The 12080-nt window shown below is 37.1% G+C and overlaps 1 protein-coding gene across 5 annotated transcripts in view; it reads right to left on the bottom strand.

Annotated features, from left to right (window-relative positions):
- Positions 1 to 940: 940 nt before the first annotated feature.
- FRS2 (fibroblast growth factor receptor substrate 2) overlaps positions 941 to 12080 on the bottom strand; it is a 109129-nt gene continuing 97989 nt past the window's right edge. For all 5 annotated transcript variants that reach the window (XM_050750107.1, XM_050750106.1, XM_050750108.1 and 2 more), the window contains 5 exons: positions 11866 to 11957; positions 10146 to 10332; positions 9236 to 9394; positions 8406 to 8569; positions 941 to 6733 (listed from right to left, as the gene is read on the bottom strand). In XM_050750107.1, coding sequence (XP_050606064.1) covers positions 5783 to 6733; positions 8406 to 8569; positions 9236 to 9394; positions 10146 to 10332; positions 11866 to 11931 — 1527 coding nt within the window. In that variant the 5' untranslated portion in view covers positions 11932 to 11957 and the 3' untranslated portion in view covers positions 941 to 5782. The remainder of the gene's footprint in view (positions 6734 to 8405; positions 8570 to 9235; positions 9395 to 10145; positions 10333 to 11865; positions 11958 to 12080) is intronic.

The following is a 12080-nucleotide window of genomic DNA, read 5'->3' as shown; positions in this document are numbered from 1 at the left end:
GCCTTTGAATACACATTTATCAGATCTGGCTCCATTTCTGAAAAAGCCTCTTAACCAGTCCCTGCTTTATTAAAATACCATAGTTCCAGCTACTTGGGAGGCAGAGCTAGGAGAATGGCATGAACCTGGGAGGCAGAGTTTGCAGTGAGCCGAGACTGCGCCACTGCACTCCATCCAACCTGGGCGACAGAGCGACTGTCTCAAAAAATAAAAAATAAAAATAAAAATAAAAATAAAATACTGTGCCCTTCAGATATCCATGTTGTCAGAGTAATCTGTCTAAACTATTATTTTTCTGGTGTTTAAAATCCTTCAAGTTCTGTCACCTAAACAAAAGCTCCTTAGGATTCTGTGATCTGTTTCTCATTTGTCCTTTCTTCTGTATCCCCCAAGCCTGCCTTTGCTCTCCATGCTCTTAGTCATTTGCAACCTCTTGCAACCACTGAATGTCATGATCTTTCTATACCTCTGTGCCTTTGCACATGCTATCCCTTCTCCCTAAGACATCCTCTCTTAAGCTACAAAGACTTTAAACAAAACACCCCAGGGATCACCCCCTCCAAGCAGCTTTGCTTGAAAACCTGCACCCCTAGGCTGAGTTGGATGCCCTTCCTTTGTGTCTTTATCATGCCAGTTACATCAATCATTTGTGGACATGTCCATCTCCTTCATTATTTAAATAATTTCCATCTTGACCTGTACTCAACTAAGGCTTTGCAATGTCACTCAGTGGCTAAAAACAGGTTTGAAGTCCCAGAGCTGAGAACTACTATTTGGAATGATCACACAGATAAAACTGTGAGAGAGCCTGTCAAATAGTTACAATTTCATTTTGATGATATGTTCATTTTGAAAACAGAGGCACTGATATGAGACTAGGAAAGAAAACGTCATGAAGTTTCAAGTAGTATGTGAAATATAAATACAATAAAACTTTAAGTAGATATCCAACCACACGTTTTATTGGGGTTTTATTGCAATCTACTTTGGGCAGTAAGGGGAAAGTGAGCATGAAAAGAACTCCAATCAGACTTTATTCAACAAAGCAGCTTTTCATGAATGCTTCAGGTCCGTGTATGATCAGCTCAGCTTCCAGTATCAACTTGAGTACCTCATCATGGATATTTATGCTAGAATGACAACAGTAAGGCATTGCAAATTCCAAAGTCATCTAATATTAAACCATATTTTACATAATTTGTAGGACAGTATAATACTCTACAATAAATAAGGATTTTAAAAAATGTGTTGCTTAGCCCTTGTTGAACTGAATTCAATTACTAGCTTATTCTAAGTACTCCAGTTAATAAACGTTTGATTGTACTTAAAGAACTCTGACTTCTCCAAAGATAAAAAAATTAGTTATTTGTCTTGACAAAAATTAAGCTTAAAAAGCACATTCACACACTTGTCCTTAAAAGCATGTTTACGTCATATATGAGAGAACTTTTCATGCCTGATGACATGGCTTATATGCAAAAACAGTCATATGCAAAAGACAACTAGAGGGCAATCGTCCCATCCCCACTTCCTCCAAAAAGCCACACTCGGCCTCAGTGTAAAAGTTATATTTTATTGCCATGCTACAAAATGTATGAAGTTGGCACTGATAGGGAGAAATAGAGAACAAAGGGTGGGAAGGGATAGAGGGCAAATTATGTTGTTACATATACAAGGTTTTATTTTAATTAACAGTGGTTACGTTTTGCCAATATTAAAAATGCAAATCAAAATTTAAAATGCTGATCTGAAACAGCATTAAGATACAATTTATGCATAGTACAGTATCACTTATGTCCTTTATTAGAGAAATATGGAATGTTTATAAAAGAAATTAACCATGGGGGTAAAATTCATATTTCATATACAATTTGGCAATGGTAGTCCCACTGTTAGACAATTTTTTATAAAAGAAAAAATTAAAAATCTAATAAGCTACCTTTATACAAAGTTGCTATATTTATGCCTTTACGTAGGAAAAAAACATTTATAATGCAAATGAGGACATACAATAATCTTACAATATTATACAATGTAATGAAAATAAAACATAACACAAAGTTTGTCCTTTATAAAATGTATATTTTGCATTACTAATGCAAATGTGGCACACTGGTGACTACTGTACTATTAATACCAGTCTGTTTCCATGCTATAATTGTCCAATTGCCATAGAACTGCAATTATAATGATGCTACAAAAGAACTGTGTTATACCCCAAAAAAATGAGGAAGTAGGGATGGGGAACAGGGATGTAAAGAACAGGAAAGATAGATAGGGGGCTGGTTTGGGCAGAGTATACTGTGGTATGTCATAAAATATTTGTTAATTTTTCAAGCCAAAAACATTTTCTTTACATTCTGTAATTTCGTACCAATGCCTTTATTCAAATTTGGCAAACATCAAGGAAAAGGTAATTGTACCATATACCTCACACATCAGAAATATGAATGAGATGCCAATACATCAGTTACTTGTGAATGATGTCTCTGATGGTATGTCTACTTCAAGAATATATGTATTTATACACACACACTACACATTGCACAAAACATTTGGGCATTATAGGTTAGGAATAGCACAGGGGGAATTGGGAAGTACTTTTTCATCTGTTAAAACCTTTACCTTGAGGCAAAAATATGGTGGCACATTGTTGGGAAATTATGAAAACATAAGGCCCCTGTCCCATTTTTAATAGAACATTATTGAGGTACATTTTTATATGCTGTGCCACAGTTTTGGGGAGGGGAAGGAGATTAACAAACACTAGCTTGACTTGTTCTATTTATAACATTGAACGGTGGAGAGGGTCAACATTAGTATCTATAAAAACAAAGATTGCTTGGCAAATTTTCCTAAGTCCCAGATGTGATGTATTCTGGATATACTGGGAAGTGAAAAGCTTTTTGCTGAATCTTCAAGAGTAAAGTGCATATCTCATCACTCCACAGCAGCAGTAAATAAAAGGAACTATTTGCCAGTCTTCCTGGAGGGAGGGAAGGCACCATATTTTCATTTTTAAAATAAGATGAAACTGGGAAATAAAACACATTAAGAAAAAACACAAGTAATACCAATATCAGTTTCCAACCCTGGCATGGGATAGATGCTGTTATGATTTATATGGATAAAACAGTATTCTATTTGGAGGGAAAACATTAACAATGATTATATTTCCAAAACCAAAAAGAAGGATCACATGGTCTACCAACAGAATTATCTAAAATTAGATCTGCCTCAGAAAATCTGAGATATATGGCCATAATTATATGCTAATAAAATATTAATATTTCATTCTAAAATGCACCTAGTAATAGGTACATCCTTCCAGGACACAGCTTAATGCCCATTACTAAACTACTGCAAAGGACAAGTAGTATTCTAAATTACCTTTTATTAAATAGGAACACAAGTGATTTCTAGAAGACATCTAGAAATTAACACCAGTTGTATATATCTTCCTAATACTCTTATAGTACCTAAAATCAAATTCTTAGCAAATTGGTCCCATTTTCATTTTTAAAGCACACAGTATTTAAAGCATAAACTGTAATAATTATATTGGAGTTATCTAAAAAAATAAAAACTAATTAGAATCCGGAGGAAACAATGAAAAGGATGACGGAAAGAATAAAGTATCCAACCTCCAAAATGAATAAATAGATCAGCCCTTTCATTTGGAGATTAATGTTCTGCCTTGACTGGTTGTTTCAGAAAAAACTATGTGCATTGGTTCCATCATAATTCTTATTCCACATTACAAAAACTATTACATAAATTTGGCACAATTAGCAATTTACTCAGAAGAAAGGATAGTGGAACAATGTATTAAAAATGGAACCTGCATCACGGAAACTGCACACCTATACCACTGCTCTCTTTTAAGGGAACAGTGAACACTTTAATAAGCACCAAGTTCACAAGGGAACAAAAGGGGGAAAAGAAAATTCTGCTATGCACATAGAATGATAAAATACACTGATATTGATTTATAATAAAGACACTAAAATGGCACTGAAAACGATAAAGACACCTTTAATAATTTATTTTCTTTATAATGATCCCACTCTATTGTTCTCCTAATCCATCACTGTCCTATGATTCGGTTATTTACTGAATAGGTTGGATGCTAATATGACTAAAACTTTTTCATGCTAAATTAACCTTAGTTATATCTGGTAGATCCAGATCATAATCTCAAACTTCCTCATATTTAGAGGAAATAGTAAAATATTTTGCAAGGTTACCTAACCTTTTTCCACTCTACCTTCTCTCATATTCTCTAGTGTTTAGGAAATTGGAACATCTTTGATTTTCCAAGAGTTTGACATATGGAGACTCTTCAGTTTATATAAATTTTAATTCATTTTAATGCTAAATTATGATACAATCTCATTGCTACAAGACTTCCACTGTACCTGCTATGCTGGCAACAATATTAATATTTCATGGAAATCAAAGGATAATCAAAGATCCCGCTACAAGTAAAAGGACAGCAGAGCTGAGGAACACTAGAGTGGGCAGAGTACAACTGCAGCGTGTAGCTGGGGGAATTACTGCTAAAGTGCTGGGGAAGAGTGCCCACAGAGAAAACACGGTACACCTTGAGGGAACTTTGCATGTTAAAAGTATCTTCCTTTTTTTCTCAGTTGCTAAAGAGATCACCTATGGACACAAGTAAATTTAGAATTGAGAGAATTTTTTATCAACTTGAAAAGTAAACAGCATATAAATAAATACTGGACAAGGGCAACCCTGTTATAGAATAACAGTAAGTTCCAAATGAACCTTCAAAACCATAATTTGACAAAAATGCAAACTAAACAACAATGAACACATAATCCAATTTCAAAACTATATACAAACTCAAACATTTTAAATTGAAAAGGACATAAAGCAACAAAATAACACATCCCAAACACCAAAGAAAAAACTGAAGATAAATGGAAACCTAATGGCACAAATGCCTCCAGAAAACAATGTTTTGTCAATAATCTATAGGAGAAAAACTTTCAAGAGATTGTGGTTCAGATTTTCAAATGTTTTTGGGTAAAGTGACCTGAGACTGATTCTTGAGCCTATTATAATTCTGAGTAAGATATGTGGACATGCCCTTCAAATGACATCATGAGATGAGTAAATAGAAAATCTTGTCTCCTTCTTGCCTTTCAGTGCACCAACAGCAAACCATACTCATGGACACAGGCTGCTTTCTAGTAACACTGAAGACAAAGGAGCTGACTGGTGTAAGAGGAGGTGTGGTACTTGTTTCCTTTACATATGTTTTGGCTCAAGTAAAAAAGCCTTTAATTAATGAAATAAAGGATTCCTCATGTTACATGCTGGAGGCCACATACTGTGAACACTGAATCTACGAGCATTACTTTCAAAGCCTATAGTTATCTGTTAGCAATGCACATTGTCAAGAGGCTTTATAAAAAGTTTTAAAAGCCAACTATGACTTAGACATGAAAGATACGCGTTAAGTCCAGAATATTGATAAAAATCAACCAGCATGTCATTCACTTCAACTCTCATTTTAAATAGGCACTGTGAAAACAGGAATGCTGCTGTACAACGAGTAGTATATAATGAAATTAGTGTTCTTTAAGGAGTACCTGCTCTACATTAATTCCCTTTAGTTAAAGATGCACATGAAATACTCAGAAAAAAATTTTATCAGTCTATAAAAGGAGTTAGTATTTAGAAATGAAAATGAAGTACTTGCATCTTCATTTTTAAAAACTTCACAAAGGTGCAAACAACATAATGCTTTCCAGGCTCACATGGGCAGATCAGTACTATTGTGTCTAGTTTTCCTAGATGTACCATCATCTCGTGGCAGTGCTTTCTGCAAATTTGACATAGCAGCAGTTCTCTCGATGTCTATCACGGCATACAGCTCTGTGCGCCTGGTAGGGGTTTGTGGAAGGGGAGTCGTAGGCGTTTTTGGAGTCTGAGGGTTGTCAGAGTCACTGCCACCTTCCAAGTCAACCTGTATGTAATTAAGCTGCCTGTGTTCTAAACTTGGGCGTCTGATATCAAAGTTAAAGACTGTAGGTGTACAGTCCCGACGCCTTGAATATTCTATTTTGTGAGCACTTGCCGGCACTGTTACATTCTCTGTATTTACATAGTTATGCATTGGATCTAGATTATTATGGTAGCCATTTAGAGATGGGGTCTTTGGTCCTAAATTGTCATCTTCATCCCTACTTAGCTTGCGGGCTTCCCAAACAGGAGGCAAAGATGGTAGATTTTCATAGTTTAATAATGCAGTTCTTCTCTGAGCTGAGTTGTTGATATTCTGGGTATCTGAGGTACTGGTGGATGTCAGACGACCTCTCCTGACCCCTGAGGCACTAGGGATAGATAGCCCATTTATATTTTCATACACCAGTTTGTTAACAGAGGGTGCATCTCTTCGTTCATCACTGTCATAGCCAGTGTCCCATTCTGTGTTATTTGCTCCACTTCCACTAACTTGATCTCTTCCAAGTTGCTCCAATTTCTCTTTTTCCATTAATTGCTTTTGAACAGGCGTTGGCCCTAAAACAAATTTGACTCCTTCAGGTTCAAGAAGAATCTGAGGATCCCTGTCCTCAATACTACTTGGTTCTTCTTTTGGTGTGTTGCTTTCAGCGTTAGAAACCCTCGCCTCCAATGGAACATGCACACTTGTGCGGTTTTTCCGCTCTTCTTGCACACCTGTAGTGTTGACATAGGTATGTACCTAAAACAAAACAGAAAGTGAATTTACTTAAAAAAACAAAACTGAAAAAAAGCCTGACCACATCAGTTAATTTTATTAACTTTCTCTCCAAATGTACTCTTACTTCAAAACTTTTGCAACTATTTTTTTATTAATAAAAAGGTGGAAAGAGAGAATAAATGTAGAAATGTCTTCCTAATTTGATAAAAGAGTAACGACTTTAAAATAACATGCAGGCTGGGTGCAATGGCCCACGCCTGTAATCCCAGCACTCTGGGACACTGAAGCGGGTGGATCACTTGAGGTTAGGAGTTCGAGACCAGCCTGGCCAACGTGGTGAAACCCCGTCCCTACTAAAAATACAAAAATTAGCTGGGCATGGTGGTGAGCGCCTGTAATCCCAGCTACTCTGGAGGCCGAGGCACGCAAATCACTTGAACCCGGGAGGCAGAGGTTGCAGTGAGCCGAGATTGCACCACTACATATCAGTCTGGGCAACAGAGTGAGGCTCCATCTCAAAAGATAAAGTAACATGCAACATTATATTTGATTGTTAAACATGATAATTATGCAAAAAATAAAAATCAGGAACAAAATAGGGATTATCATTTTGCTGCTGTTGTAGAGGTTCTCAAAGCATTAAAATATGATCCAGAAATAAATAACAACTTTGAAAAGAGATAAATTTATCCTTATTTACTGATGATCTGACTATATAAGATAAACTCTACTAGATTTAATAAGAGTTCTGTAAAATGCATAGATATAAAATAAATGCCACCTAGTAAGAAATTATCACTATTTAGAAAAGCTTAATGGTATTTTGGGGAGATAATATAAAAATATTTAGAAGGGCCGGGCGCAGTGGCTCACGCCTGTAATCTCAACACTTTGGGAGGCTGGAGCAGGTGGATCACTTGAGGTCAAGAGTTCAAAACTAGCCTGGCCAACACAGTGAAACCCTGTCTCTACTAAAAATACGAAACAATTAGCCGGGTGTGGTGGCCTGCGCCTGTAATCCCAGCTACCTGGGAGGCTGAGGCAGAAGAACTGCTTGAACCCGGGAGGTGGAGGTTGCAGTGAGCTGAGATCACGCCACTGTACTCCAGCTTGCGCGACACAGAAAGACTCACGTAATTACGGTAAATAAGAACTCATTATGTACAGAACACAAAGAAACTGATTTTAAAAACACTAAAAACTTTTTAATATGACATATGGTTTACAAAACATAAGTATAACTAATTAATACAGAGGTTCCAACCAGATACTTCATTCCACACATGAAAACTAGAATAGTCGGGAACACTAAATAACTCCGTAACATTAACAGCAAAATCTACCTTCCTACTAGTAGTTCACTGACTGTAACGGCTAAAATACGAAAAGCAGCATAAACTCTTAATCCATTGGACGTTCTTATAATGGGAACTGACCATTAGTTATGCCTTTTTTAATCTATAGATGTACCTCTTCTGTGAACCCACAAGCTACTGTAATGCTAAGTTCCCCTGAATGCCTGCATATATTTGAGCATAAGCCAGCAAATATATGCTATTTCCTCTGATTGTTCACTACAAAAGTAATTTACAAACAGATAAACTTCAAGCTGAATAAAATCGTCTAGTTTTAGCACAGTGGTACCCTGACTCTGAACAATCATTATTGCTGTTACACCGGAGCATATGCTTACTTGTTCCTCAGCCACAAGCAAAGGATGTGTAGATTCTTCCCCTACTGAAGGCAGGCGAGCACTTCCCACAGAAGGATGTCTGCTTGAAGGATGGGATGAAGCATCTCCAAATGAGGGATATCGGGGATATCCATTAGGTAAGTTCTGAGCAGCAAATCCTGGAGCTGAGTTTTTTTTTTATTGGTTTAAAGAAAAGGGGGGTGGGGGCAGAGAGAATAAAAATGATTAAGAATCGAATCTGTACTGAGAGGATTATAAGAGGTCTTTCTGCCAAGACAGCAGAAATCAGAGCACAAATAGTATTACTCCCACTCTATATTTTAGATAATATGAAATACTAAATGTTTTCATTTTTAAAATATTTGAAGTACATAGAACTACAGCTTTTTTTTTTTTTTTTTGAGATGGAGTCTTGCTCTGTCGCCCAGGCTGGAGTGTAGTGGCGCGATCTCTGCTCACTGCAGGCTCCACCTCCCGGGTTCATGCCATTCTCCTGCCTCAGCCTCCCGAGTAGCTGGGACTACAGGCATCCGTCACCACGCCCGGCTAATTTTTTTGTATTTTTTTAGTAGAGACGGGGTTTCACCGTGTTAGCCAGGATGCTCTCGATCTCCTGACCTCATGATCTGCCCACCTCAGCCTCCCAAAGTGCTGGGATTACAGGCATGAACAACCGTGCCCGGCCTACAGCTGTTTTTAAAAACTGACAACTATTATACTTCTGTTATCCAATGGTGATTTATAGTGTGTTATTGACTAAATATCCATAATCTGTATCTTACAACTAAATGTCTGTTATTCAAAATGTGAGAGGGAAAATGGGTACCTACTTGTAGGTGTTCGAGGTGTTCTAGGGACTTCCAATTCTGTCTGATGATTATTCCTTTCTACAACTGGCTCTTCCACCACATTTATACTATTATTTTGCATAATCTCTTGCAACATGTTAAATAATTCTTCTGCACGGGCACACTTAAAGGCAAAGATTCCTACAAATATAAACCAAAAGGGAAAAATAGTTAACATACCTTTGGAAAAACTATGGGAACACTTGACAAAGAGCAGAATTGTAAAGTAAGCATTCTATGCGCCAAGAGTAAGAAATCCCTTTAAAATAAATATCTGATAAATTAATGATTATTCCCTGTTTCAAAACAAGCCCCCGCCAAAAGTTCACAGAATAATTTTCATTCATCTAAGGGAGATGGCCCAAAACAAAGCTGATGAAATCAAGACCTGCACACTTAAGGCTCGTCTGTTTCTAAACAGCAGGGGGAGCCCAACTCACTACTCCAAGGTGATCATCTGCCATGTAACAGGCCCCTTGGAAAGTCCCTAGGTGTTTTCCAATTGCTATCTTGTTTAATTATTACAATAATTATAAGATAGGTATTACCATTTCCCTGTTATAGAGAAGAAATTTAACATTCAACAGAAGTCCTGTAACTTGTCAAGGCCATTCAAGTAATAGGTAGTAAAAAAATCAATGATAAAGACATTTAGTCAATTTAGCAGGCCCAATCATTTACTGAAAAATCTTAAAGGTAACACGAGCCAAAACTTCTCACATAGACAATGTGCTTAATAAACACTTGATAAATGAATATATAGTATACTATATCTTTTCTTAACAATCTGCTTATTTTGGGATTTTCATAAGAAAAATATTAATCTTTATATACAGAATAGCTGAAAGAATAATATTTCAAATAATTGGAAAAAAAAAAACAAAGATTCTACCTTGTCCAGTTTGACACCTTCGACCACTTTCAAAAGAAAAGAGATTCGAGTCATAGCCATAGCGTCGCAGGCAGAGGTAGTGCCATTTTACTGAGTCACGTTTGCGGGTGTATAAAATCAGTTCTGTGTCTGTAAGTTCCATTATGCCAGAACCTAACTCATTCCCATCATCATCCACATTAATGACCTAAAAAAAAAAAAAAAGGTGACAGTCGTGCAAATATTTCAACAATTCGTCAGGAAAACGCATTGTTGCTAATTAGTTATTTGTAATTTGTTAGTTCATTCATCAACCAATGTGTGTGTCAGGCATGGACTATGTAGCTGTGTAACACCCAGTTCAGATCTGTAAGAAATTTACATTTCCACTGGGGAAACAAAACATACAAACACAAAACAGTGTATGATTAATTGACAAATGAATGCAACAGCAGCTGCAGAAGGCAGGAAATGTGGCCTAAGGTTGTTGAGACACCTTCATGTAAGAGGAGGAGGGCCTTTAGCTGGACCACTAGTATAAATAAATTGACACAGAAAATAAAATCAGGGGGGAAATCTAGTGGGTCAGGAGATAAAGGGGACATCATAAAAACACAATGTTAAAGCAGAACAAAAAAGTACCTTTCAAAGAGACCAAAATAGATTGGCACAGAGTTCATATAAGGAAAGGTTTAGTACTGCTGAGCTTCAGAAAACGTCCAAAGACTAGAGCAGTAGATAACATTTAGGGAGAAGTTACTATTCCCCGGGAGTGGGAGAAGAGCTTTATATGTATTTTTCTCATTTAACCCTCATAACAATCCTAGACTACATTGTACAAAAATGGAACTAAGACTCAGTAATAATGTAACCTGCCCAAGGTCACAAAGCTTATAAAGTAACAGACTTATACCTAGGTTTGTGTGATCAAGGCTACTCTTTATAACAGATCGAGGTCAGACTATCAGACACAAAACAGCTATAGGAGCATTTAGCCTATAGATAAAATAACACCACAGAAGTTTTAGCAAACAGGTTAGCAAATGATGAAAGAAGATTAATTTGATGGTAACTACAGGATGAATCAGAGGGTGACTTGAGGTAGAGTCCAGTTAAGAAATCCCACAGGCATGCATTAAAATAATAACTGAAAGATAGTGATGAGATTGAAAAGGCACCCTGTAAAATGGCATTTTAAAAACAGTGTTACCACAACAGTGTGGCTAATTAGATACAGAGGACCAAAGGAAAACTAAAAAAAAAATTCCATACTGTAAGAAAATGTTGTCATTGTTTATTAAATCAAGAAAGACAGGGTGGAAAGAAAGGGAAATAGAAGGGTTTGGCGATGAATGCCAGGAATAAGATTTTTTTTTTTTTTTTCTTGAGACAGAGTCTCGCTCTGTCGCCCGGGCTGCAGTGCAGTGGCATGATCTCGGCTCACTGCAAGCTCTGCCTCCCGGGTTCACGCCTTTCTCATCCCTCAGCCTCCCGAGTAGCTGGGACTACAGGCACCCGCCACTAGGCCCGGCTAATTTTTTTTGTATTTTTAGTAGAGACGGGTTTTCACCATGTTGGCCAGGATGGTCTCAATCTCCTGACCTCGTGATCCGCCTGTCTCGGCCTCCCAAAGTGCTGGGATTATAGGCGTGAGTCACCACACCCAGCCTAAGATATGTTAAGTGAAATAAAGAACACCCAACTAGGCAGTAAGATATATAACTCAACCAGTTTTACTGACCTTAAACTTGTTCCGATGGTTATCTGGGACAGTGTCTTTATCTGGACAGCTACAACAGCTACCCATGGCTTCTTCAGAAGACCATGTGTGCACTACATGAAAAATGATTTGGAAAATGTATTAGATGAAGGATACAACAACTGTAAACAGAAAAAGACTTTAGAAATAATCTAACACAAACATTCTGATGCAGAAAATTAAGTCCAACAAGGTAT

Source organism: Macaca thibetana, chromosome 11 (genome assembly GCF_024542745.1).
Source record: "Macaca thibetana thibetana isolate TM-01 chromosome 11, ASM2454274v1, whole genome shotgun sequence".
NCBI lineage: Eukaryota > Metazoa > Chordata > Mammalia > Primates > Cercopithecidae > Macaca > Macaca thibetana.
Note: the sequence above shows the minus strand (reverse complement) of the source record. Positions and strands in the feature narration are given on the sequence as shown.